General features: G+C 41.5%; 1 protein-coding gene and 1 long non-coding RNA gene across 2 annotated transcripts; one reads left to right on the top strand and one right to left on the bottom strand.

Annotated features, from left to right (window-relative positions):
• Positions 1 to 67: 67 nt before the first annotated feature.
• Positions 68 to 11,286, bottom strand: LOC115385916 (protein mono-ADP-ribosyltransferase PARP14-like). The gene is made up of 14 exons (XM_030088010.1): positions 11,154 to 11,286; positions 10,928 to 11,052; positions 9,159 to 10,685; positions 7,797 to 8,033; positions 7,033 to 7,257; positions 6,907 to 6,955; positions 6,670 to 6,816; positions 4,823 to 4,885; positions 4,554 to 4,733; positions 4,296 to 4,478; positions 2,498 to 3,109; positions 2,174 to 2,310; positions 1,708 to 1,888; positions 68 to 1,608 (listed from the first exon to the last, which is right to left on the bottom strand). Exons 1-14 carry the CDS (start codon positions 11,281 to 11,283, stop codon positions 1,322 to 1,324), a joined length of 4,083 nt encoding a protein of 1,360 aa, XP_029943870.1. The 5' UTR covers positions 11,284 to 11,286; the 3' UTR covers positions 68 to 1,321.
• On the top strand, positions 10,789 to 26,820 carry LOC115385929 (uncharacterized). Its single transcript, XR_003931212.1, has 3 exons — positions 10,789 to 10,800; positions 21,501 to 21,502; positions 26,706 to 26,820. It is a non-coding gene; the product is annotated as an uncharacterized LOC115385929 (long non-coding RNA).
• Positions 26,821 to 27,753: the final 933 nt, after the last annotated feature.

Here is a 27,753-nt window from a genome sequence, read left to right as displayed (position 1 = left end):
TCAGGAACATTACAAAGTGATAGTTGTGCGTTTTATTCATTTATTTCTCAAATATCTAAATAGCTGTTAACAGTTTTGGAAGTGGCGTTTGTTAGACGGCGGCAGACCGTTTGATGTTCTCGTCCAATCACAAATTGTGTTATTAGATGGTGAAACGCGATTAAACAGCTGAGCCAATGAAGCGACCCTCAGAGAGTAATTAATGACCAAGATAGTTTTCTGTAGTTTGCTCAACTCACTGAAAAGCCCGGAAATGGATGCAGAAGAGACGTGGTGCAGCTGCAGACAATCGCAGCAGATGGATCACGTCACAGCGTTTTTAAAATACAAAATACAATGAAATAACAAAAATACAAAACTGATTTCTCCGTTCCGTTTCAAACTCCGCTCCATTCATTCAACCGTCGTCAAGCAACCTCACCAAAAAACGTCTTTACAGGAAACAGTGCTATCAAAATAAAAGCATTACATATCAAAACCGGAAGTTGATTTCCACTGACAGCAAATAAGTATTGGTAGTACAGCCCATTAAAATAAAAGACAGCAATCATGGAAATCGAACATTTAAATGAAATTATGGTTATTTACAAACAGTTTCCATGTTTTGTTTTTTATTCTTTTTTTTACATGTGTTAAGTAAGAACAGATAATTTTGAAGTTACAGAAAGCTCTTTGAATTGTTAATAAAAGAGAAGTTAAGTAATTCAGCAGCCACTTGTTTTAATGGTGCAATATCTTTGTGGTGTATTTGGGTTACTGCTTTCAAATGGAAAATCAAGAATCGGTAACCGAGAATCGTTAATAATCGAAAATCGGTTTGTAATCGAATCAGGACTTCAATAATCGTAATCGAATCGAATCGGGAAATCGGACAGATTAACCAGCCCTAATATAGATGTCATTAAACTTTTGAAACATTGCTGTTTTTGTCCTCCATTCAATTGTGAAAACCTACTTACATTATATTCTTTTTTTGTCTATTTTTATTTTAAACCCTTTGATTATTATTTTTTCTTTATTCATACCAATAAGGAATATGTGTACTAATTTTATTTTCTGATTACAGTTGAAGCAAACAAACTGTTTATTTGAAGGTTTGTTGCAACTTTATTGGTTCATTTATTTGTCAAGGCGATCAGCATCACACCACCTTGATTGTGACTACAGAAAGTCAGTAATACACAGACAATAATTCTTCTTTAAAGTGCAGCTTCGGGAGGCACAGTTTCTAACTAAACTACAAGAACTACCTGCAAATGATACCCTGAGATTATGTTACAATGTGGCTCTATAGAGAGAAACCAGCTGTTTTATTTCCCCCTCATTTGAAGGTGATGAGATAGTCTGGATAAGACTGGTTGTCATGAAACACAATGTACATCTGGGGTTTGTCCATTTTATCCACCACACTGTCGAAGCGGTCGTGGGGCCGCTGGCTGTCTCGAGGAGGAGGGACGTTCATGTCCTTGTTGCCCTGAGTGAAGATGCCGGTCAGCACTCGAGCCACGAACATGACCTGAGAGTTGTCAGCAGCTGGCTTGGAGTAGCGCGGATTCGCTGAGTAAGATGCATTGACGGCAAAGTAAACACCAGCACCATATGCAGTTCCTGAGGATGAGATGAACAGGAGATTAAACATAATGAGCCCACATTTTCAGAGAGGGAAGGGGAGAAGTAGGACTCATTGTATTCTATGGGGATCTTTACCGTTTTGTCCACAGAAACGGCGATTAAAGCCGGTCTCTGTGATGGAGTTGCAGCTGTCCTTGGTGGTCCCGTGATACAGAAGTTTTTCCCTCGCTCCCCCCTCCTGCTTGTTCTTCTCTGACATGTGCTTCTTCTGGACTTCGTAGGCGCGACGCAGATGGATGTTCTGCAAACGCTCAATCTAGCAACAAAAACAATAAAAATGATCATGAGTCACTGAGTATTATATTGAAGAATCTAACTCCTTCTGTTCCGTTGTGAAACTTATGTATTGTTACAAACAAAATGATATTAAACCAGGTAATTTATTGATGTTTTTGGGAAGTAAATTTTTCAGTGAGGGAGTTCATTACATGAATACTTCATATCATTACAGGCCTGCAAATAACTCGACAACTTGCTTCTGGATTCAAAATCTTTTCCTTTTTTCAAAAAGGTATAGATGTCGCCATTGGGAACTACCTACTTTCATCACAGTCTTGCTCTCAGTTTTACTGAATTCACTCTTTAAAGCTCTGTACTCTGCAGAGGAAGGCGGCACTGCCACCACCTTCACCTTCTCCCCGGGGGCCATGCTGTCCCAGTACAGAGGCATGGTGAAGTCTGGAAGACATTGAGAGCAGGAACCAAGATCGAAATGTAAATTGAAAATCTTCACAGGATGGCACTGCAAAGTGCATTGACATTTTTTTGAAGACACAGGACCTGAAATTATTCAACAGAGGGAACTGCTATGCTTAATCTGTCCACTAGGGTTCACTGTTGTGACTCCTGACATCCATCTTCTTACCTGACAGGTTCTCCAGTCGTTTGAGCTTCCTGAGCTCTGCGACCATGAGGTTTGTGGCCTCCATGCTGTTTAGATCTACCGTCCATGTGACTCCCTGGGCATCCACTATTCCCCTTGCAATGTCTTGTTTTTCCAAATTGTAATTTGCAGTTTTAGGAAGTCTCTCCCAGAGACCATTGTGGCTCATGATGCACCAAACCACACGGGTGAACAGATCCTCTTCCTCCTTGAATCTCACCTCTCTCCTGAGGTTACCGTGGAGAACTGCATTGAATGCCATCACCGCCTTGGTGACGCCATCTTTTAGGCCGCTCACAGACAAGTTGCCTGACTGGTCATTTTCTTTGTGCAGTCCCTGAGTGTCGATCAGCTGCATCAGCTCTCTCACGTCGTCCTGCATGAGACTGTCCAGCTCCTCCTTTCTGAAGGTGTGAGTGGAGCACTGGTTCTGATACAGATCTTTCAGCTTCGCCATGGCGTCGTCAACGCTCTTCCTGCTGAGACCCAGGAACAGAAAGCCAGAGTGCTGACTTGCAGGAGTGTTGTTGAGGATGCTGAGGTCTGTGCTCGCTGACAGCTGGTGCTCTTGTTGCTGTGTTTTAGGCAGGGCACCTGAAATTGAAATAATAATAATAATAATAATAATAATAATAATAATAATAATAATAATAATAATAATAATAAAAAATCAACTCATTGAAAAAACATTTCTTTTTCCTGAATTATAATTTATACCAGGGCTGTGGCTCTTAGGCCAAAATGGGCCCTCAAAAGGCTTCAGTCTTTTCCACCAAACCATCAAGTACATTTAGAAAATTTCAAAGAATATGTGGATTCTTAAGAATTCTTAAGAAAGAAATTTCTTGAGAGTAGAGGACATAACACATTACTGAGTCCAGCGATGAGATATTGGTGAGCTGCCATGAAAGATAACTCCCTTGATGCTAACAAACAAACAGTAGCCTAACAAACATGGGTTTTTTAAAAACATACAAAATGACACAGCTGCAGGAGAAGTTTTATTGGGGGACATTAAACTATATTTTGCACCAGAAGGTGTTACAGCCTGTGTCTCTGAGACCATATATACATATATATAGGGGCACTCAGGGTCTGTTTTGTCTGCCTGTCTGTTTAGGTGGGTGGCGCTGGTTGGTAGTGTTTAAGGAAGTCAGGACGGCCTGATCATGAGAATTGCCTTCAGCTGCGACTTCGGGTGGAGATCCTTTCTCGATGTAGGGTGTCTGTTCAAGCTGAACTCTGACTCCACTTAAGCACTGGAGGGTAGCACCAACTACAGTTAGTTGTTACACGCGAGCGTTTGTTGATGGCTTCCTGTTCCCTCTTTGTGTCTCCGTCTCGATCTGAAGACACGCTCAGGCGCCACCTGCTTCTGTACCACTCCTGACTTCAGTGCTACTAACTACCTGTCTTTGGAGAATTCCTGCTCCAATCACTTCACCATGGCCCAGTCCCTTGCGTCCCTGTGGACTCCCGGACCTTAGATAGATCTCCTCGGTGAAATTAATACATTTTGTTTTCCACTGTTCATTTTGCGATCTGCTCTTGAGCCTCTGGCGCACACCGTAACAGAAGTTCATTAAAAATGCTTTATGTTGAGGTTGTCATTTTCAGTTGAAATGGTTTGGTTTAAATTTAAAGGCTGTCTTTTACCGTTGCTGTCCAGTCAAGACGAAGTTGTGCTGAATGTGGCCCCTGAACTAAAACATGTTTGCCGCCTCTGACTGGAACAGACAGCTTTCTCAATAATCATAGAGAAGCTGAAGCTACACTTCACCTGTGCAGTATACAGCAGTGGAAAATATCTGCATGGCTTCCTCCTGAAATGCCAGGAACACATCCATCTTGTACAGGATGATGCGGATATCGCGCAGCATGTGAAGGTGAGTGGAAGTCGTGGCGTTCTTGATCCCTCGAAGGATTGCTCCTGCCACGAGTCCAGGCTGCAGCCCGCCGGCTCCTGCACAACAAACCAAACCGGGACAGTTAAAATTGATTCCTGAAGCTGTAAATATTCCATTTTCCATGAACCCACCAGCACAGATTGCAGGGATTGCTACAGACTTGTAGTGGTTTGTTTCGCAGCACATGATGATCAGTTGAGTGATCTTTTCAATGCGGCTGGCGGACTTCTCTCCACACACGTGTAAAATGGCTTTGCAGGGGAACCGTCCCGGTTGAGTGAAAATCATGCTTCCTGGGGTTAATGTCGCGACTAACAAAAAACATGTAAATAAATTTAGTCAGAAGCTAGTCAATCAAAAAAAGAACAACAATCTCTTATGTTGTTTTTTTCTTTTTTACCTGTTTTAAGTTCTTCCTCTACCTCTGGTCCAGCTGCGGCTAAGATACATTTGCACACACCATCTGCAGGAAACAAAGAAAAAAAGGGGGGTTCATTCTTTAAATATAAATATCAATAACTATGAAGCAAAATGTGAAATCACGTGATTAGACAACAGTAGTGATTAACAATATGGCCTCCATTATTAAAGCAACTGCTCGGAGCTGTAGTTGTAAAGTCTCTGGTGCCTGCCGTGGCAGCAACCCCCGAACCTGGTGGTGGACACTGGAAGCAAGGGCCGACGTCAATCTGAAGAAGTAGTCCTATCGACTCGAGGTGGCTCCTGGGACTCCAGAAGCAGCTGACAGGTACCAGCAGGCGAAGCGAATTGCAGTCCGAGCGGTTGTGGAGGCAAAAATTCGGGTCTGGGAGGAGTTTGTGGAGGCCATGGAGGAGGACTACCGGTCAGCCTCAAAGAAATTCTGGCAAGCCGTCTGGTGCCTCAGGAGGGGAAAGCAGGTCCGCACCAACTCTGTTTACAGTGGAGGTGGGGAGCTGCTGACTGGGGCAGTTGAGGACAGTGCCTCTGGACTGGCAGATTGGTGGTTCTCCTTTTTCAAAAGGGGGCCTGGAGAGTGTGCTCCAACTTCAGGGAGATCACACTCCTCAGCCTCCCTAGGAAAGTCTATTCCAGGGTACTGGAGAGGAGGCGAGCCTCAGATCCAGGAGGAACAATGTGATGAACAATGTGATTTTAACCTCAGGGTGCCTTGTGAGGGGTGCTTTGGGAATATGGAGTCTGGGGCCACTTGTTAAGAGCCATCCAGTTTCTGTATGACCGAAGCAGGAGTCTGGTCCGCATTGCTGGCAGAAAGTCAGACTTGTTCTTGGTGCATTTTGGACTCCAGCAAGGTTGCCCTTTGTCACCAGTTCTGTTCGTCATTTTCATATACAGAATTTCTCGGCACAGCTGGGGACCGGAGGGGGTCATGTTTGGTAACCACAGGATTTCATCTCTGCTTTTGGTAGACAATGTTGTCCTGTTGGCTTCATTGAACCCAGACCGAAAGGAAGCACTGGGGTGGTTTGCAGCCGAGTGTGAAACGATAGGGATGAGGATCAGCACCTCCAAATCCGAGGCCATGGTCTCCAGGGAGGGAGAGAAGCCATGCTCCATGTAGAGAAGTTCAAGTATGTTTGGGTTTTTTTTCATGAGTCGGGGACAGATGGAGCGTGAGGTTGACAGGTGGATTTGTGCAGTGGTTGCAGTGATGCATTTGTTGTATCGGCCTGTTCCGGTGAACAGGAAGCTGAGCTGAAAGGCGAAGCTCTCGATTTACCGGTCAATCTTCACTCCTACCCTCACCCCATGAGATCCCATGGTCTCATGTTTGACAACCATGTTCTAAACTATGTAACATAAACTGAAATAATGATCAGTAACATGCAAAAATGAACACATTCTTCAGAGTTTTTAAGCTAAATACATCAAGTCCACTGCACTGATGTTCACCAACACTTTCCCACAACACAAGACTGAATTTAAGTAACCAAGTAAGCAAGCAAAATTAATTTATATTGCGCTTTTCACAGACCAGAGACACAAAGTGCTTCACAACAAAACAAAATGTAAAGATAAAACAGCATTCAAAAGAGCATTAGATTAGCATATAGAGATTGTAAACATTGCTCTGGCATAACTGCAGAGTATTAGAGGGCAGTATAAGATACCGCCAAGACGCACTGTGTCATTGAGTCTGAAATGTGTTCTGGAGCAGATGCGTTTTTAGATGTTTTGAGGAGGTAAAAATAAAAAGTCATCAGCAAAATAAAGTTCCTTTCAGTTTCTTGATGAAAATTAACTTACTGAGATCAAAATTTGTGAAGTCTGTTGTGTTCACCACAAGATCCGTTGTCTCATTGGTGATGTCCCCAAAAACCATCCGTAGTTTAACTCCACCTCTCAACGTGATGGTAATTTCATCCAGGTCACTGGTGAGGGATCTGAAGATCTCTAGAGGGAAGAATCATTTTTAGATTAGATTTTTTTTTATCAACAGGTTGGATGTCATGAAGGTCGACTGAGCTGGTTTTTTGAGGGTACCTTCACTTCCTTGTCTCATGCTCAGGTGTTGGTAGAGGTCACGGTAGAGCTGTGAAAGAAACAGAAGCAATCAAACATCAAACAAAGTATCACATTTGATGCAGACATTGTGTTTGATATATTCACCTCATCTGAGCCAGGATAACCGGGTTTGATGATGATGTGGATGGTGGAGAGCGAACTGGACGATGCAGATGATCCAAACCCACAAACAGCATCAGTGAGCACTTGGACGGCTTCACTCGGAGGATATCTTAGCAGTTTTCCAGGCCCAATAATGGGACAAGCTAACGAACTGAAGCCCTGCTGAGTACATCTATCCAAGCATTGTCTGAGTCCTTTACCAAGAGCCTGCAGAACACAAAAACAAAATACAATTTTCTTTCATTTTCTTTGTAAGATTATACATGAATGTAAAGACATACAGCACTGGCATGTCGATTAAATGAAGTATCAGGAAGACACAAGGTCAATAAAAGGTAATGGAATACTTGTTCCCTTCACAAACTTCAACCCTTTTATTTATGAACACCAAATGAATTTAATTACTTGTGATTGCTGGAACATTTTGGTTTTATTGACTGTTTTAATTCAGAAATGCAACAACTTGAGTTTTTTTGAGAAGAAACTTGTTTCTCAAATCAAAACTATGACTGCTTTTGCTTTTCGACGAGGTTATTGGGGTTAAAATGGTTGTGTTTCAATACCAAACCTTTCCAATTGAGCATTACTTGTTGGTTCTCTCGACACTGATTGTTAAGATGATCATTAGAATAATCAACAGAAAAACTGTATCGTCAACTTCACAAACTTGCCTCCAATAAGCAGACTTTCAAATTCAATAAATATATTTCCTTTTCTAGACATATTTTTCACAGCTCTTACTTTACCTGGACACTCGTCCCTCTGACTCCATCCCAAGGTAAACACTCAATGAAGAAGATCTTTGAGCAGCCCAGCGATGGAGGACTGTCAACGTGCAGAATGTCTCCAGGAGCGAGTCTGCAGTTCAACGCCAGAGAGTCGAACTTTGATTTCAGTGCGTTCCCAGCTTTCTTCAGAAGGCAGTTACCAATCTGTGTGGAAGTCAGCCGTATGTTGACCATGGGGACGACCAGTACATTCACCTTTGAGGCAGGCAGTGAAACAAAGTTAAATCAGTTGAAGCTTGTGTCCGGAGTTTCCCTTTGTTTACAATGTATGTATCATTTTTTAACAGAGCTTAAAGCCTGTGTCTGGAGTTTTGAAAGAGAGAGGGTTTTTTTTTAATCCAACGTCTGGAGGTTCCCCCTCCCCCTGCTTTCATGAGCGACCAAGCCACGCTCCTTTAATTGTGCACGCTATTATCTGTCAGGTGAAAATGAAAGCCTCCGAGTCCTACAGCATCCTACATGTTTAGCTGTTTCTGGTGGATGTTCAGCAGACCGTGGATATATCCAAGGTAAGCACGGTGGCTGCTGCGGAGCTAACTCACCTCTGCCTGGGCGAGTGCGCGTGCTCTCTGGCTGCGTGCACACTTCGATTGACAACACAAGAGTGCAGAAGCTCGAAATCTATTGACTGACACTGACTGGCGCTTTTTCGGATAACATGGGGGTCTATGAGACGAAGATGGGCCTCATAAATAAATGTTTATATTGCTTTATGCTAATATTATATTGTAGTATCGAACCAGACTAACACATTTAAGCTCTGTTGAAAAATGATACATACGTTGGAAACGAACAGAAACTCCGGACATGAGCTTTAAATGTGTTAGTCTGGGTCGATACTATAATAAAATATTAGCATAAAGCAATATAAAAATTTATTTATGAGGCCCATCTTCGTCTCATAGACCCCCATGTTATCCGAAAAAGTGCCTTACAGCTTCAGCCAATAGAGTTCGATCTTCCGCTTTGTCAGGCAGAGCCAGAGAGCACGCGCACTTGCCCAGGCAGAGGTGAGTTAGCTACAATGCAGCCGCTGCACTTACCTTGGATATATCCATTGTCTGCTGAACATCCACCGTAAACAGCTAAACATGTAGGATGCTGTAGGACTTGGAAAAAACTCATTTTCACTCCACAGGTCATGCGTGTGTACAATCAAAGGGGCGTGGCTTGGTCGCTCATGAAAGCAGAGCGGAACCTCGAGACATTGCATTAAAAAACTCTCCTTCTTTCAAAACTCCAGACACGAGCTTTAATGTATTGTTCTGTTTTTGTATTACTTGAGGACATGCTGATGAATATTAATCAAAATGGTCAAACCTGCTCATTTTCCAAAGAACCAAGCTTGATGGCTATGTTGGCTTTGTTGATGGGAGAACTCACATTGTGAGCGGTAGCAGTACCACCAACAGATCTTGAGTGGTTTCTAGAAAATTGAAGTCTTGAGAGGAGAGTCATGGGGCTGCTGGAGCTTCTTTGTTTGCTTTTCACATCTGGAGTTGACACACATTGCTGTTCCTTGATAATAACCCTGAAGGAGCGCTCTACCAGTTCCTTGCTGTCTTTACCAGTTGCCTGATAGTATTGCTGAGCTCCTGAGCCTTCCAGAACCAACGTGTCTGATGTCAGAGAAGCCAAAGCCTGCTTGGCTTCTTGAACTTTGCAATGGGGACCAGACAGGATCACACAAGGATTTGGTAAAGGAGAAACTTTAAAAGTCACATTGGGTGACTTGATACCAGTCAGGTCTAAGATTTTATCGAAACAATCAGCGAATTCAGGATTCGACAGGTTCATTTTATCTTGACTCATGACTTGGTTCAGCTGATAGTCTTGAATAATGTCTTTAAACTGAAGCACGTTTTCACTGTAGCCAACAAGTCGTACTTTTTTGGCTCCATTGATTCCCGGGATGAAGCTGACGTCCACTCTGAGCTCGTCACGGTTTGCTTCGCTCTGGCCTTGATTCAGGATGTCTTTCAGTTTGTCCAGATGTGGAGAAACTGCTGCAGCTCCCTGCAGCTGGATGGTGGACACATTCAGATCTTTCACCAGCGCTGCCTGGACCTCGTCCAAAGCATCAGTGGACAGGCTGGACAGAACCAGGTTCGGCTTCATCTCTATGGAGATGGGATTTCTAATGAAGCGAGCTTGGTATTTGGAAATGGCGCCACTCAAACGGATGAAGTTCAGTAAAGCTGTTGCAAACTGAATCTTCCTTTCTTTGATTTGGCCAATGAGTTCATCGAGCTTTGTGGCTCCAGACTGCACCTCATCTTCCAGGCCTTCCAGGATGATGATGCCTTTACCTCTGCTGTACTGAACATCTGGATAGTGTGCACGCAATTCATGGCAGAACTCTTCTTCTATCAGTTTTAGCTGATTCTCTGTGATTGGCTTTTCCTTTCGGCTCCTCAGGCTCTTTGTCAGGATTGCGACCCTCTCTTTCACAGCCTCTGCTTTCCCCACAATCACAGGATATCCACTGTCTGCGTACACCATGATGTCTTTATTTACAAAGGACAGATCCTGCAGTAACACCTGCACTTGTTTTGCCTCGACTACATGATAGCAGTTGTACTTCTCGTTGATGTCAACGATGATCTGGTTCACTTGCTGCTCCCATTTCTCTGCAACACCTCCGAAGGCTCCTCCAGGGCCCTTATCCACATCTCCCCTCACCACGGCCTCCTCTTCGTCACACTTTAACTCCACCTCGCAGCCGATTGAAGAGAATTGTTTTTGGAGATATGTGAAAGCTTTGGGATTGTCTCTCATGTAGTGCAGGAGGAAAACATTCACTTGGTAAATTATCTCAAGAATTTTTGTGTTTGTTTTGGCGAAAGTCTGAGGAAGAAGCACCCAACAGATATAATAATTATTCGTTGTGAAAGTAGATGTATTCAGAGTGTTATAACTGAGGATAATTATACCTTTCAGAGATAAAGGTATGAATCACTGGGTTTGTTTCAATATTTAAATTGCTGATTGCTGCTTATCTGACACAACTGGTCTGACAACATTGTGAAGCGCTTACGTAGCAGTTTCTCAAAAACACGTAACAATTATGGTAAATCATTGAAACTGACCTGAGCCTGACTGGTCTTTGGTTGATCCGGAGTTTCTGTTGGGTTGATCCGATTCACAGTCAGTTGAACTTCTCCATCAGGAAGAGAGATGGTGTGAAACTTTTTCTGCAAAACCCTTTCCTGGTCTGTGACGGCAACAAATTCCACAATCAGACTTCACAAAGATACTGAAATTGTGAAATATTATTTGATACTGAACTTATTGAAGCCAGTGCAGAGAGCTTACCTTCTTTATCTTTGAAACAGATTACATAGCTGTTTCCTGAAACCTTCTGTATCACTCCGCATTCACCTCCTCCAGACTCTCTTCTCTTCTGAAAGTATCTTCTCACCTTCCCTGTTTCCTTGTCAGTCATGTGTCTTGCTACAAAAAACAGTGAATGTTTGTATTCTTCCATTTTGCCCTGGTAAAAAAAAAAAACTTTCATGAAAAACCTTCTTCCCAGCTGATGAGCGTCTGTTTGCCACTGAACTGAGATTGTTTCCTGCTACTGTCATTTTCAAAAGGCACCTCCTTCTTATTACCTAACACACAGGCAATTACATAATGCTGTTTATTTTCCCTTTGAGGTGGTATTTTCCTATTTTTATCCATTCAGGTACATTGAAATGTCCTCTGAAAACACCTGACAACAATGTAATGACATTTGCACAACAGCAACAATTATTTCACCAATTTCTGGTGGAGCCAAAGCTGATTTTGGGCCTTCAAACTATTTAACATGTTGTAGCCAAAAAAGTTGAAAAAAAAATCCCAAAACTATCAATGAAAGAACTGATTAATCTGCAGTAATACCACATGATGAGTCTGGATGTCATGATGAGACTAAAAACTGTTCATAAGACATTGTGACAGGTCTCAGTGCATGTTGATCAGGCTTTTGTTGCTCTGTATTTTCTATCATAATTATCTGTGCTTGGTCCTTTAGTTTTCTTCGCCCATTTTCAATGAATACAAAACAGGAAATGTAACCAAGCATTTCAATAAATATCAGCTTAAACTTATGAAATCCTACCTGAATATCATGAATATACACATTTATTTTTGTTAAAAGTACAATCACAAAAGCACATTATTACAGCTGTGTTTTCTGATGTAAAATACAGAAAAAAAATATCCTTCAGTTGCACTTTGGTTTGTTTTGTTTCAGTGCAAACTAAGAGACTGAAGTACATTATAAAAAGGTTTGCATTGATTTAATAGACGATGACCAGACAGGATTTATAAAGGGACGCCAAACACAGGACAACATATGACGGACTTCACACGTAATTTATGAAGCCAAGAAACAAAACACAGCCACAGCTTTAGTGAGCCTAGATGCCGAAAAGGCTTTTGATCGGGTCTGCTGGACCTATCTCTTTGCAGTTTTGAAGAGAATGGGATTTAGTGAAACTCTAATTTGGTGCATGAGGGCCCTGTATCACAAGCCAGAGGCCAGAATCAAAATAAATGGTGACCTGACCAATAGTTTTGAGCTCTTCAGAGGAAGTAGGTAGGGCTGCTGTTTAAGCCCCGCCCTCCTTGTCCTGTTTGTCGAGCCTCTGGCCCAGTACATACGACAAACAACTGAACTGAAAGGAGTAACAGTTGCCAAAAAAGAACAAAGGACAGGTCTCTTTGCAGATGATATTTTAGTATACCTCCAAAACCCCGATAGCTCATTTCCTAAACTTTTACAAATTTTAAAAGATTTTGGAAAAATATCTGGATATAAATTAAATATCACAAAAATTCAAATACTTTGTATTAACTGCAGACCAGCCCAACTAATCAGACAAAAACATAAACTCACATGGGATTCCGAACAAATAAAATATTTAGGGGTTAATTTGACTAAAGAATTTAGTACATTATATGCAGTTAACTATGGTAAAATGAATACAATAATTCAAAAAGACTTGTCAAAATGGACAAATTTACCCTTAGATTTCAGCTCAAGAATAGAGGTGATTAAAATGAATGTAGTGCCCCGGTTGATGTATCTATTCTATTCTTTACCAGTACACATTCCAGACACAGAGTTTGCTAAATAGGAAAAACAAATGAGTTGATTTATATGGAAAGGAGCAAAACCAGATGGTTCAAAACGCTTCAGCCTGAGAAAAAGAAAGGTGGTCTCGCACTCCCAAATTTAAAGCAGTATTTCTTGGCTGCTCAGTTGAGATATGTGATTAACTGGTGTGCAAGGGAATATTACTCCAAATGGAAGCATATTGAACTCAACTATGGTACATGTTAACCTCAATCGAGACTTGGAGACAAAGCTAGTTCACGGCCTGAAGAAGTGAACCCTATTATTGAAACAACTCTTAAGATCTGGTGGGATGTAGTAAATAAAGTCAAGTTGGAAGGAGACTATAAACTGTTGGTTTGGCCCTCGCGTTCCCCAAAATTCGGAAGGGGTCAGCTTGATACTACATTTCTGAGATGGGTGGATAAGGGAATCACAGCTGTGTCACTGAAGGGTCAGAGTTTAAGTCTTTTGAGAAAGCAAAACTTGAATTTAACTTGAAGAACTCAGACCTGTTTAGGTATTTCTAATTAAGATATTTTTTTAATTCGGATATCAGGATTCATTGATCGCCGCGTCCCCGTTCCCGAGCGCCGGGCTCAGTTCCACTGCGGTCCGGGAGCCGCCGCGCTCCTCTCCCGGACAAGCGGGAGTCCTGCTGGACAAGCATCACACGCTATTGACACGCAGCGGCAGGGAGGAAACCCAGCCACGCCTGTGAGTATCATCGTCGTCCGGGGTGGTGCTCACTACAAGGCCTAGAGCTTGGAGTTGCTTGGTGCTTTGTGCTGGCCCAGTCTGTGTATGTGGCAGGTACCACTGTACTCCAGCTAGCAGCTAACACCGTGCTCCAGCTAACACCGGGCTCCAGCTAACACCGGGCTCCAGCTAACATCGGGCTCCAGCTAACACCTGGCTCCAGCTAACTCCGGGCTCCAGCTAACACCGGGCTCCAGCTAACTCCGGGCTCCAGCTAACATCTGGCTCCAGCCAGCAGCAGACCACCGGGCTCCAGCTAACAGCTACCATCAAGCTTATGCCAGCGGTGAGCTACAGTTACACTGCACAAGAACATGCCACCAAAAAAGAATGCAGCATCTGCTGAGGACATTGAAGAGATCAAAACATCACTGGAAATGCTGACAGAAGAAGTAACTGTAATCAGGCAACAGCAAAAACAAATATTGAAGTTAGCAGAGGATGTAAAAACTCTGCAGCTGCTCAATAATGACAAGGACAAAAAAATTAAAATGTTAGAGAACAGGGTTGAGGATTTGGAACAATACAGCAGAATTAATGATGTCATTGTCACAGGGCTTAACATCAAACCAAGATCTTACGCCAGGGCTGTTACTGGTTCCAGTGCAGATGTTCAGAGTGACCAGGATGAAGAATCTGTAGAGCAGCAGGTGATAACCTTTCTACATGCAAAAGGACTAAATGTGGACAAAAACCATATTGAGGCCTGTCATCCTCTTCCACAAAGAAACAAAGAAACAAAACCGGCCATAATATTACGCTTCACAAAAAGAAAACAAAAGAATGGCCTGCTTAAACAAGGTAAAAGACTAAAAGGAACAGATGTTTTCTTAAATGAGCATCTAACAAAAAAGAATGCAGAACTTGCACGAGAGGCCCGTTTCTTGAGGAAACAAAAGAAAATATCAGCTACATGGACCTCAAATTCTAAGATTTTTGTCAGGTCAAATGGTAGTCCAGAAGAGGCAAGAGTAACGATAATTAAAAGTATAGATGATCTACAGAAATACAGAGCATAAATGTTCACCTTGATATATGGACCAAAGAAGATAAGAGGTTGAATGCGCTACATCATGGACACTTAAGGCCTCAGTATACTTCCCCGTCGCCGCCTACGTCGTTCCTACGACGTAGACGTCGTAGCCCTACGTCGGGCTACGTCGGGGCTTGACATGCGCCTCCCGAAAATTGTGACTTCGCGTCCTTTCGACGCGTGGTGACGTGAACGTCGAGGGCTGTGATTGGTCCGCTTTCGCGTTGTTTATAGAATAAAGTAGAACTCACCCGAAATGCTTTTCTGATCCGAACAGTGCTTCGGGAGAAATTGAGATCCAAAATTGAGCGGCGCACATCCCTATACTGTTAGCAGTGTTAGCACTGTTAGCAGACGGGGCTACGTGTATAGCCGCTCCTCAAACGGCTTTAATCGTCCAAAAGCTCATTAGTTTCACCAATATTTCATCACGGTCCGCTCAGCCTCTCCTCCACCACAGCCCGGTGTCACCAGATATGTCATATATGCAGATATATGTTCGGTAAATGCACTCGTGTCTAGATACGGATGTCTAGAAATCTATGTCTATAGATCTATGTCTAGGTAAAGCCGGAGCTACGGAAGCCGCATTGTTGTTGTGACTGCTAGCGGCTTGGCAGAGGAGGGCGTTCCCTTGACGCAGGAGCAAGATATGTTCAGTAGCGGCGTAGGGTTGCCGGCGTAGGAACGCCGTGGCGGCGACGGGGGAGTATACTGAGGCCTTTAGACTGAATCATGGACACTCGTATAGACACAAACAGTGACAAAATTTACAACATGGAAGCGGACATCACTGATACCATACTAACGCCAGGGAGATGTGATTATTTTACTGTTCAGCAATTCAATAACAGAACAGATATGATGTCGGATGAGGCATTTTCCATCATTCACTTTAACAGTCAGAGTCTAAAACGGAAATTACCAAAAATTAATGAGCTTTTTGCTGATATCAAACAATCATTTAATGTGATTGCTGTGACGGAAACCTGGTTAAAAGAGATTCATATTGATAAAGTTCAAATCAAAGGTTATAATCTGTTTTATGCAAATAGGGTGGAAAAAGGAGGTGGAGGAGTAGCCCTTTATGTAGATGAAAATCTGCATAGTAAAGTCATTGAAATGAAAACTGTAATTATTCCAAACTTAATGGAAGTGCTCACAATTGAGATCATCAGGGATATTGGCAAAAATATACTTGTTAGTTGTGTTTATAGACCACCTGGGCCTGGTATAGAGCTGTTCACAGACAAAATTCTTGAATTGTTTGCAGATGTTAAAAATAAAACAATTATAGTCTATTGTGACTTCAACATTGATGTGGGTAATAATGCAGCGTCAAATGACTTTAAAAGTTATATGCAAATGGCAGGACTATGTCCTATGATTAGAAAGCCAACTAGAATTACTACCCATAGCGCAACCATCATTGATAACATATACACAACTTTACATGGAGACATAATTAGTGGCATTCTTATGACCGATGTGAGTGATCACCTACCTGTATTTACTATTTTTAAAAAATTGTGCATTACCCCTGAACGAGAAAAAACTTTAATTTTTATACGAGACAAATCCAATAAAGCCATTGAGGCATTCAGAGAGGATTTAAAGAAACAAAATTGGGATCAAGTTTACACAGGAGATTTAAATAATGCCTACAACACTTTCATGGAGATACTTATTAATTTATACAACAAAAATTGCAAAATAACCAAAGTTGCTTGTGTCGAGAAAAATACTATTAATAACCCATGGATGACAAGTGGTCTGAAAAACGCCTGTAAGAAAAAAAATTATCTCTACAGAATGTTTCTCAAACTAAGAACAAAAGAAGCCGAGGTTCGGTATAAAAAATATAAAAATAAACTGATATCAATTCTAAGACAACAGAAAAAGGATTACTACACAAAATTAATAGAGAAAAGCAAAAATAGTACAAAAACACATGGGGTGTAATTAACACAGTCTTGCACAAAGGCAAGGTTAAACCCATAATTCCAAACCATATAACCAAAAACAAAATAGACATTTTTGAAAAACAGGACATTGTAGAGGAATTTAATAATTACTTTGTGTATATAGGAAAAAATCTATCTCAAAATATCCCAGACGAAAACATAAATAGTGGAATAATACAAAATAATGAACGTAGCATCTTTCTTGAGCCTGTACAAGCAAATGAAATATTCAGTATTGTTTGTAAATTTCCAAATAAAAATTCCAATGACTATACAGACATGAACATGTCACTGATAAAACAAATAATAGATGTCGTGATTGAACCCTTTAAATACATCTGTAACTTGTCATTTACCAACCATGTGTGTGTGTGTGTGTGTGTGTGTGTGTGTGTGTGTGTGTGTGTGTGTGTGTGTGTGTGTGTGTGTGTGTGTGTGTGTGCGTGCTTGTTAGCGTGTGCGTGAGAGTGTGTGAGTGTGTTGGAATGTGAGTGTGTGTGTGTGCGTTTGGTTTAGGGATGAGTGGTTGTGTGTGTGTGCGTGTGTGCATGTGTGTGTGTCAGTATGAGTCTTGGGTTGGGGCGGGGGGGAGTGAGGCGGGAGAGGACAGGGGGTGGGCGGGGTGGGCCGGGCGGTGGACGGGGGGGGGGGGTTCCGGGGGGGGGTCGTGGGGTGGGGGTGGGGGGGGTGATGCCCTGGATCTCGGGGTGCGTGGCCAGAGCACTGGGGGGTGTACTGGCCTGGGGTGGGTAGCCGCCCGTGTGGGCTGGTTCTCCCGGGTGGGTCATGGCCCTCCGCCTGGGTGGGGGGTTGGCTCCTGGGCTCTTGGGCCTTGGGCTCTCGGCCCTGCCCGCCCCGGGCGTCCGGCGCCCGGGGTGGACCGGCTCCTGCCGGTCGTGGCTCCGCGGGGCCCGGGCCCCGGGACTGCCGGGGTCCCCGGCCGGGGCTCTCCTCTGCCCCGTTTCTGGACCGGAGCGTGGGCGTCTGCCTGGGGGGGCGGCTTGGATCCGGGCTCTGTGATGTCCGCCGGCTGTCTGGGCTCTGAGGGCCTCTCTGGCCTGCTTCTGGCCTTCTCAGAGGTCAGAGGTCATATATGCATGATCACTATCACCATCACTGTCACCATCATATTCACATGATCACGTTGATCTTTAATCACTCTTTACATACTCGGTTACCTTGTCTTCCTGTGGTGGTTAGAATAATGGTGATCTGTAGCAGACCTCTCTTGATGCACGCCCCGAGTTTACTACTAGTTACGACTAGCTATATTCAAAAAAAAAAAAAAAAAAAAGGGGGGTTTGTGGTGTCCTTGCATTTTCTTCCTCCCCTACACCTCCTTTTATTTTTGTGGCCTGGTCTGTTCATTAATATGGTTCGGGAAAAAAAAAAAAAAAAAAAAAAACAAAAAAAAAAAATGTATGTATGGTTCTGTAATTTTCTGTGTTGGTTGTCGGCTCTGTTTTGGTGTTGTCTAGATTGGGGTTTGGGATTGTTCTAGGTTGCGTGTGGTGCGTCGACAACACTGTTTTGTATTGTGACTTTGTACATAGGTTGTGCCCCCCCCCCCCCTTCCGTTCTCCCTCTCTTTATCTTTCTCTCTTTCTGTCCCTGCTCTCTGAGCATTTCCGTCCCGGTCCTGTCCGGCAGCCATGCCGGATGCCAGCTTTAAATAAAGGCAGCAGCAGGAGGAGACTCAGTCTCGTCCTGCTGCTAATATTAAAATCTGTTCGGATAGTAAAAGGCTACAATCATACAATATTGCACGCCCCAGCTGCCGAACAGGACAAGGGGAAAAAAAAAAAAAAAAAAAAAAAAAAAAAAAAAAAAAAAAAACTTGTCATTTACCACAGGAACATTTCCAGAGAGTATGAAAATAGCCAAAGTAATTCCACTTTTCAAAAAAGGAAATAAAAATGATGTCTCCAATTACAGGCCTATATCGTTACTTCCTCAGCTCTCAAAAATTTTAGAAAAATTATTTGTGATCAGATTAAATAAATTTATTGTTAAACACAACATTTTAAGTAACAATCAATATGGATTTCGGACGAATCACTCAACCGCCACAGCAATTATGGAACTGGCAGAAGAAATTACAAATGCAATGGACAAGAAACGTTTCTTAGTAAGTGTCTTTGTAGAGCTTCAAAAAGCATTTGATACTCTAGATCATGACATATTGCTGTATAAATTATATAAGTACGGTATAAGAGGTGTTGCTCACGAATGGGTCAAAAGCTATTTAAAAGACAGAAAACAATTTGTTCAAATCAACGATATAAAATCTAAAAATGGAAACGTAACTTGTGGGGTTCCTCAAGGATCCGTCCTTAGACCAGTACTCTTTCTTCTTTATATCAATGACATTGACGCTGCTTCCAGCTTATTGAAATGCATCTTGTTTGCGGATGATACTACTTTGTATTATGCTGGAGACAATATAAATGAAGTATTAGAAATTGTAGAAAAAGAGTTTCAGAATGTTATAAAATGGTTCAACACTAACAAACTATCTTTGAACATCAGTAAGACCAAATATATGATTTTCAGTTACAGAAGGACAGACGTTGACACAACACTGACAGTGGAAGGTATAGAGATCGAGAGAACAAATGAAATTAAGTTTTTAGGTGTATTGCTGGATGAACAACTAACATGGAAATCCCATATAGAGTACGTTAAAACTAAGATTTCTCAAACCATTGCTGTTCTGTACAAATTGAAAGAGTCACTTCACAATAATTCTTTGTTTCTGTTGTACAATTCATTGATTATACCAGTGGTGGGCCGTCAGGGCCTGCAAACCCTTCTCTGCTGGCCTAAAAATTATCTGATGTAAATTATATTTTGTCCATAAATAATTAATAAATGATTCCAAACGGTATGTTCCAGTTCCTTTCATAGTTTTCCCGTGGTTGTGCTGCTTCCAGACATGTTTTTTCACATTAAATCATTTAACCAATCAGATTTCAGGCATCATCTGTTGCTAGGGCCAAAGAAATCTGCCCGAGGTCTTCGCTATCCGTTCCCGATGGCGCAGTGAAGTAAAGTGAAGCATCAAACAGACAGCTGCTTCAACCAATCAGACAGTTGCTTTTACCAATCAGACAGTTGCTTCAACCAATCAGATTTCGAGTTGGCGACTCAGCGCCTTCTAGCTTCTAACAACAGCGTATCCAGACCCTCTGATTTACATTCACCAAGAGATACAGTAGGTGGCGGTATGCACCTAAGTTGTTGGTCGCCTACCGCAATTATTCCAAAGAAGAAGAAGAAGAAGAAGACCTGAAGAGAAATAAAACTCACGCCAGAAATCCCACAGGGCAGCTGGACTTTCAGCCCTGGCTTTATGGAACTGAAACGCACGGATAATCTATATGACAGAGCAGTTGTACTCTTTTTGAGGAAGGAAAGGAGGATGTATTTTGTTTTCAAATAATCGGGATTTTGGTGAGTAAAATGTTCCTCTTTTCCTAAATAATATCGCCGTTTTATTAAGTTGATGATGCTCATTGTATGTGCACAGATGTAGTAGGAGAATTGTGCACTTCAGCAAAGGCATTTATTCTGGCTGCACAAGTATCTATCTGCTGTGCAACAACTCTTTATGTGCATATCTGCATAATAAGATTTTTTTTTTGTAGACAAAATAGTTATTGAGAGGTGGATTGGTTCAGGCGGATCTGTTATGAAGGCCTTAGTGTGAAATGCACGGTCCGCCACTGGATTATACCATATCTGACCTACTGCGTTGAAGTCTGGGGAAATACTTGTAAGACCTACATTGAACCACTGTTCCTTTTACAGAAACGAGCGATTCGTGTGGTGAATGGAAGTGGTTACAGAGACCACACTAACCCAATATTTATAAAATTGAAATCCTTAAAAATGAAAGAATTGGTAGAACTCAACCTTCTTAAAACAATGTATAAAGCTCACTGGAAAAAATTACCATTTAATTTACAGAATAGATAAGCGAGACAGTCAATATAGATTAAGAGGCACTGAAGTTTTCAAACGACCGGAATCAAGAACCAAATTGAAAGAAAGATGCATCACAACAAATGGAATCAATTTATGGAATAAACTTGACAGTGAAATTAAGAGGTCTCAGTCCATTCACATCTTCAAGAAATGTTTAAAAGCACAGTTATTGGGAGGGTACGACTCTGTTTTAAAGAATGGTCAAAATTAAAATGATTGTTTCTTTTGAAAATATTTCATTAAGGTTTTTTTTTTTTTTGTATTTACACTTGGGAAATGGTTGTATTTGATCTGCAATTATTTGTGAAATGGTCGTATTTGTATTTTGATTAAGTGAAATGGTTGTATTGAATTTTGCTTTTTTTGTGATATGTTAACAAATCTTGACAAATTGTCATTTATTTTATGTTGATAGGGGCAGACATCATAAGTCTCACTTCTTTCTGTTCCTTTTCATTTCTTTCTTTTAAAAAAGAATGAAACAAATAAAATCAATCAATCAATCAATCAATCAATCTTTAGCTGCTGCGCTTCTTCCCCGCGGGATTACAACTAAATGAAATACCTTAATTGGTGACCATTCAAACAGTTTCCCTGTAATAATATTTAATATTTATTAATATTCTGATATAAAGGACTACATTTAAACTTATGCATTGACACAGGCAGCAATTTTCTGCTGGTGATTGGCAGCTCTATAGTTAGAGACGTGAAGCTGCCAGCGGTGAAGGTTAGGTGTTACCCGGGGGCCAGAGTGGGGGACATCGAGGGGAACCTTAGGCTTTTAAAACAGGAAGGTAGGAGATTCCGTCGAGTCGTGATTCACGCAGGCGGTAATGATGCCAGGCGGAGACAATCAGAGGTGCTCAAATTACAAGTAGCCTCGGTGTGTGAATTGGCTAAGTCGATGTCTGATGCCGTAATATTCTCTGGTCCCCTGCCCAATTTGGTCAATGATGAAATGTATAGCCGACTTTCATCATTCAATCGCTGGTTGTCTAGATGGAGTGAGGAAAACGGAGTTATTTTTCTAAACAACTGGTGCACCTTCTGGGGAAAGCCTGGGCTCATCCGCAGGGACGGCATCCACCCAACTTTGGATGGTGCAGCCCTTTTAGCTCACAATATGGCTGATCGGCTTCGAACTCTAAATTGACAATCCAGCTATGAGCCCCGGGCGCAGAGCAGTCGTGTAGAACACTCCTCTGTTGATCTTGTTGATCCCGTCACTAATCCTGCTCCCGGATTTTTACAAGTCAAGCATGGAGGTTTACCTAGGCTAACAGAGACTGAGTCTGTCCAAAGTGCTCAAAGCATTAAAAAAAAGTCAATGGGTAAAAAGCTTAACATCTGTACAAGACAAAATAACTTTTCCAGTAGGAAATACATAAAATGTGGTCTACTAAACATTAGAGCAATCTCCACTAAATCTCTGTTAGTTAATGACCTTATCGGTGACAATAACATTGATCTCCTTGCTCTAACAGAAACTTGGCTCCAGCAAGATGATTATGTGAGGCTCAATGAATGTACCCCTCCAACCTATGTTAATTTCCAAACAGCTAGATCAACAGGTCGAGGTGGAGGTGTGGCAGTGATTTCCCACTCCAGTCTTCTTCTTAAACCCAAAACTAATGTTAAATTCAACTCTTTTGAAAGCTTAATACTAACGCTTACTTGTCCAAATTGGAAGAATCAAAAAGCTGTGCTATTAATTATTGTGTATCGACCTCCTGGTCCTTACTCTGACTTTTTAACTGAGTTCTCAGAGTTTTTAAGCAATATAGTATTGACTCATAACAAGATCCTTATAATAGGTGACTTTAACATCCATGTGGATGATTCTGGTGATAGTTTGAGTAATGCGTTTATTGCAGTATTAGATAGTATCGGTTTCACTCAAAATGTTGATGAATCCACTCATAGTCACAAGCACACCCTGGATCTGGTCTTAACATATGGGATAGAAGTCAGTGACCTAAATGTTCTCCCTCAGAACCCTATTCTCTCAGACCATTTTTTAATTACTTTTCAGGTTTTGATTGAAGACTACTGTGCTCAAAAAGATAAAATTAAGCTGATACGGACATTATCTGAAAAATCTGTGGCTCGGTACAAAGAATTGATCCAGCCTGCATTTGCTGCATTATCTTGTGAACTCACAGAAATGAGCTTATTGGCCAGTGGTGATAATAGTGATCAGTTTGTTGACAGTGCTATGCACTCACTAAAATCTGCCCTTGACGTAGTGGCCCCGTTGCAGCTGAAAACCAATCGACCCAGGCGCGTTGCTCCATGGTTTAATTCTGAAACCCGTGTTCTCAAACAAAAAACTCGGCAATTAGAAAGACTAAATCTAAATCAGAACAATCTCTGAAGGCCTGGAAATGTAGCTTGCTAAGCTATAAACAAATTCTCTTTAAAGCCAAGACATTATATTACTCTCGTTTAATAGAAATAAACAAAAATAACCCTCGGTTTCTATTCAACACTGTAGCCAGACTGACAACCAGTCATACTGTAGTGGAACCAGTAATCCCAGAATCTTTAAACTGCCATGACTTTCTTAAATTCTTTAATGATAAAATCATAACCATTAGAGGTAAAATCAGTGAAGCGCTTTCCTCAGATCAAGCTCAGGGAATCCAGCCACTGCCTCCACCTGAAATACCTGAAATACTAGATAGTTTCTCATTAGTAAATGGGGCTGAGATTACTTCAATTGTAATGTCTTCTAAAACCTCAACCTGTCTCCTAGATCCAATTCCAACTAAGCTTTTCAAAGATATCCTTCCAGTTATCTTAAATACGATCATAACTATAATAAATACCTCTCTAGAAAATGGCTATGTGCCACAGTCATTTAAATTCGCAGTAATCAAACCACTGCTGAAAAAACCTAATCTCGATCCTGATATTCTAGCTAACTACAGACCGATATCAAATCTGCCTTTTATTTCAAAAGTCCTGGAAAAAGTTGTGGTTAAACAGCTTTACCGCCACCTACAGGACAATAGTTTATTTGAGAAATTTCAGTCAGGATATAGAGCTTATCACAGCACTGAGACTGCGTTAGTTAAAGTCACTAATGACTTGCTATTGGCGGCTGACGCAGGTCTAGTCTCAATCCTGGTTCTCCTAGACCTCAGTGCAGCTTTTGATACAATCGACCACAATATTCTCCTGCAGAGGTTAGAATGTGAGGTTGGCATCAGAGGAAAAGCCCTCTGCTGGTTCAAATCCTATTTATCTAATAGGTACCAATTTGTTCACGTTAACCAACAGTCCTCACCGTGCTCCCAGGTCAGTTATGGGGTTCCTCAAGGGTCCGTGCTCGGGCCAATTTTATTTCTGTTATATATGCTTCCTTTAGGGAACATAATTAGAAGTCACGATATCAATTTTCATTGCTATGCAGATGACACACAACTGTATTTATCTATGAAACCTGATCAAACTAATCAAATAGACAGACTCAGTGACTGTATCAGAGAAATTAAAACCTGGATGACTACGAACTATCTCCGTCTGAATCCTGGCAAAACAGAGGTCATTATACTAGGCCCCCATAAACTGAGAGAGTGTCTATCCAAACAGATTATTACCTTAGATAACGTCAGTGTATCCTCCTCCTCTACTGTGAGGAACCTCGGGGTCTTATTTGATCAGGATATCTCATTTAAAGCACACATCAACCTGGCTTGTAAAACAGCATATTTCCACTTGCGCAACATAGCTAAAATAAGAAACATTTTACCTAGAAGCGATGCAGAAAAACTCATCCATGCATTTGTTTCTGCGAGATTGGACTACTGCAACTCCCTTCTCGCAGCCTGCCCAAAAAGTGTATTAAAAAACTTTCAGTTGGTTCAAAATGCAGCCGCCAGATTATTAACTGGAACTAGAAGACGTGAACACATTACTCCCGTTCTAAAATCTCTTCACTGGCTTCCAGTCGAGTTTAGAGTTAGATTTAAAATCCTTCTCCTCACTTACAAAATCCTAAATGGGATGGCTCCAACCTATCTCCAAGATGCTTTAACGCCTTATCAACCAATCAGAGCACTTCGCTCTCAAAATGCAGGGTTACTGGTGACTCCTAGAGTCTCTAAATGGACACTAGGTGGAAGAGCCTTTAGCTATCAGGCACCATTTTTATGGAACCAGCTTCCAAGTGGTGTCAAAGAGGCAGACACAGTCTCCACATTTAAGGTTAGGCTCAAGACGTTTCTCTTCGATGCAGCCTATGATCAGGTCAGCTAGGGATTCTAAACTAAACTAAACTAAACTAAACTAAAACAAACCAAACCAAACTAAAGTAAACCAAACTAAACTAAACTAAACTAAAACAAACCAAACCAAACTACAGTAAACCAAACTAAACTAAACTAAACTAAACTAAACTAAACTAAACTAAACTAAACTAAACTAAAACAAACCAAACCAAACTAAAGTAAACCAAACCAAACTACAGTAAACCAAACTAAACTAAACTAAACTAAACTAAACTAAACTAAACTAAACTAAACTAAACTAAATTAAATTAAATTAAACTAAACCAAACCAAACCAAATTACACTAAACAAAATTAAACTAAACCAAACTAAATTAAACTAAACTAAACTATACTAACTAAATACTAGTTTAAACAGTTAAGTATCCACAAAGCTGCCCCAGGAGCTAGAATGCTGTGGGAAGTACGGTGCACTGAGCCCTGTCCTCTAATGTCTGAATGTTATTCCCTTTAGTCCGTTCATTGCTTTTCACCTGTTGTCCCCCCCTTCGAGGGGGAGTCTTCTCCAGTTTCAGTTGCTGACTCCACTATTACGAAGGCCTATGAACAAGCTCCGTCCGGACCGAGAGGACACCCCTGTCGGTCCTGCCCGTGGACTGGCTTCGGTTCTACTGCTGGGATCCGTGGTTCTTGTGCTGGACCGTCCAACGGACTGTCCTCAACATAGTCCTAGGCTTTACTTCTTATTGTCTCATGCTAGCTGTTGCCAAAGCTGTCCGTCCCTGGGAGAGGGATCCCTCCATACTGTGGTTCTCCCCAAGATTTCTTCTTTTCCCACTGGGTTTTTGGAGTTTTTTCTTGCCGGATGTGAGGGTCGAAGGCGGTGGTTGCTTCGTTCTGTCTCGTTACTGTAAATATTGACATATTACCATTATGCTTATTCACTGTTTTTACTTTTACCGACAAATGTAACATCTTGAAGCCCTCTGAGGCAACTGTTGTTGTGATACTGGGCTATACAAAAATAAATTGATTGATTGATTGATTGATTGATATGGCATCTCCCTCTCCTTTGCTGCTGCTGCTCTCCGCTTCTCTGTTGCCATGGTGACTCGTCGAATCGGTGCTCCATTAATGCTGGCTTTTTACAGTTGTCGTGCACGTGCTAAACTCCAGGTGAAACTACTTGAAGTTGAGTAATCCAACTCAAATCAGCTGTTGTGTAACCAAAAACCCAGCGTTTTCTATTTCAGAGTTGATCAACACAGAGTTCAGGATTTCCCTCAGAGTTTTTTCAACCTGCTTGGTGAAATCGACCCCTGGTCTGTCAACAGCAAATGCCACAATCAGACTTCACAAAGATACTCAAAATCTGAAAGATGGTGTGAAACCTTCTCTGTAAAACCCGGTCTGTGTCAATAGCAAAATGTCAAAATCACACTTCACAAAGATACTCAAAATGTGAAATATGATTTAATATTGAAGTCAGTGCAGAGAGCTTACTTCTTTGTCTTTGAAACGAGTTTCATAGCTGTTTCCTGAAACCTTTTGTATAACTCCACATTCATCTCCTCCAGATGCTCTTCTCTTCTGAAATCTTCTCTCTTTCTCCTTGTCAGCCACAGGCGGATCTAGGGGGTGGCTACTTGGGCTCAAGCCCCGGATGTTTTGTCAAGAGCGCCGGATCGCGGATCCGAGCTGGTCTGAGTATAATGTGCAGTACTGGAATTCACCAGAGAGCGGCAGCATGCGCTGGAGAGCAGCCAGCAGTCTGCCGCCTGTCCAGAAGAAGAAGCGTTCACGTCTATGCGCGCGAGTCGCTGCTTCTTGATTCTGCTGCTAACCAGAGTCGACTCATAATGGATGTCAGAAGCTTTTTCAAAAAGCGGACGTCGCCACCACCAGCAGCAGCAGAAGCTGCTACACAGATTGATGTTCCCAGTCTGTGAAACTCTGACTGATTTTGCTGGCTGGCTGTCAGTATTATCAGCTAATACCAACAACAACACAACTGCACTGAAAATGAAAGACAGCAAGATCAATGTTACATTCCAGGATAAGACTAAAAACCCTTTATGAAATATGAATGCGAAGTATTACTAGCAAAATGATTAAAGTATTCATTGTGCAGGAAAGTGCTCCCTGTCAGTGCTTTGCCATTATATCGGATGTTTTTGGATTATTATACTGTATATTACTACTGCAGACGATTAAGCTAATTTTAGCTAATATGTACACTTTTGGGTGGTTCAATCAACAGTTAATAATGATGTATTTTTCAGCTAATCCAAGGGAGTTTAAAGCAGTTCATTTATTTGAAGAAGAGGGAGAATTTTCTAATCTCATCAAGAAACATTTCAAACATTTAAACTCAATATATTCATAGGTTTTATTTCTAAAAATTTTTGTTTTTATTTTAGTTCATATGTGAGTGAAGAGGAAAAGACAGGGGATGACCCACATTTAACATTCAAAAAAAGGTATGACAAGACATGAGAACAGCTCTGAAATATTGTATTTAAACGGTGAAAGAGAAAGTGTGGGGAAAATGAACAGGAAATCATAAAAAAATGTGCAGAGAAAGAAAGAGAGGAGCATTGCAGAAAGGACTTGAGGACAGGATTGAAGAACAGAGCAGTAAAGGACAGCAGAGGTGCCAGCCAGGATCACAGGGAGCCTGCAGTAAGGAAATAAGGTATTTTATTTCTTTAGCTTATGATCAGTCTGAATAACTTCTGTATTTTATATTTTTTTCTTTCAGTGGACATGAGGCATAAAAAAATACTTCAAGGCTGCTGTTGCAATGTTTGATAAACAGTTTTTAGTCTCATCAT

Source organism: Salarias fasciatus, chromosome 3 (genome assembly GCF_902148845.1).
Source record: "Salarias fasciatus chromosome 3, fSalaFa1.1, whole genome shotgun sequence".
Taxonomy (NCBI): Eukaryota; Metazoa; Chordata; class Actinopteri; order Blenniiformes; family Blenniidae; genus Salarias; species Salarias fasciatus.
Note: the sequence above shows the minus strand (reverse complement) of the source record. Positions and strands in the feature narration are given on the sequence as shown.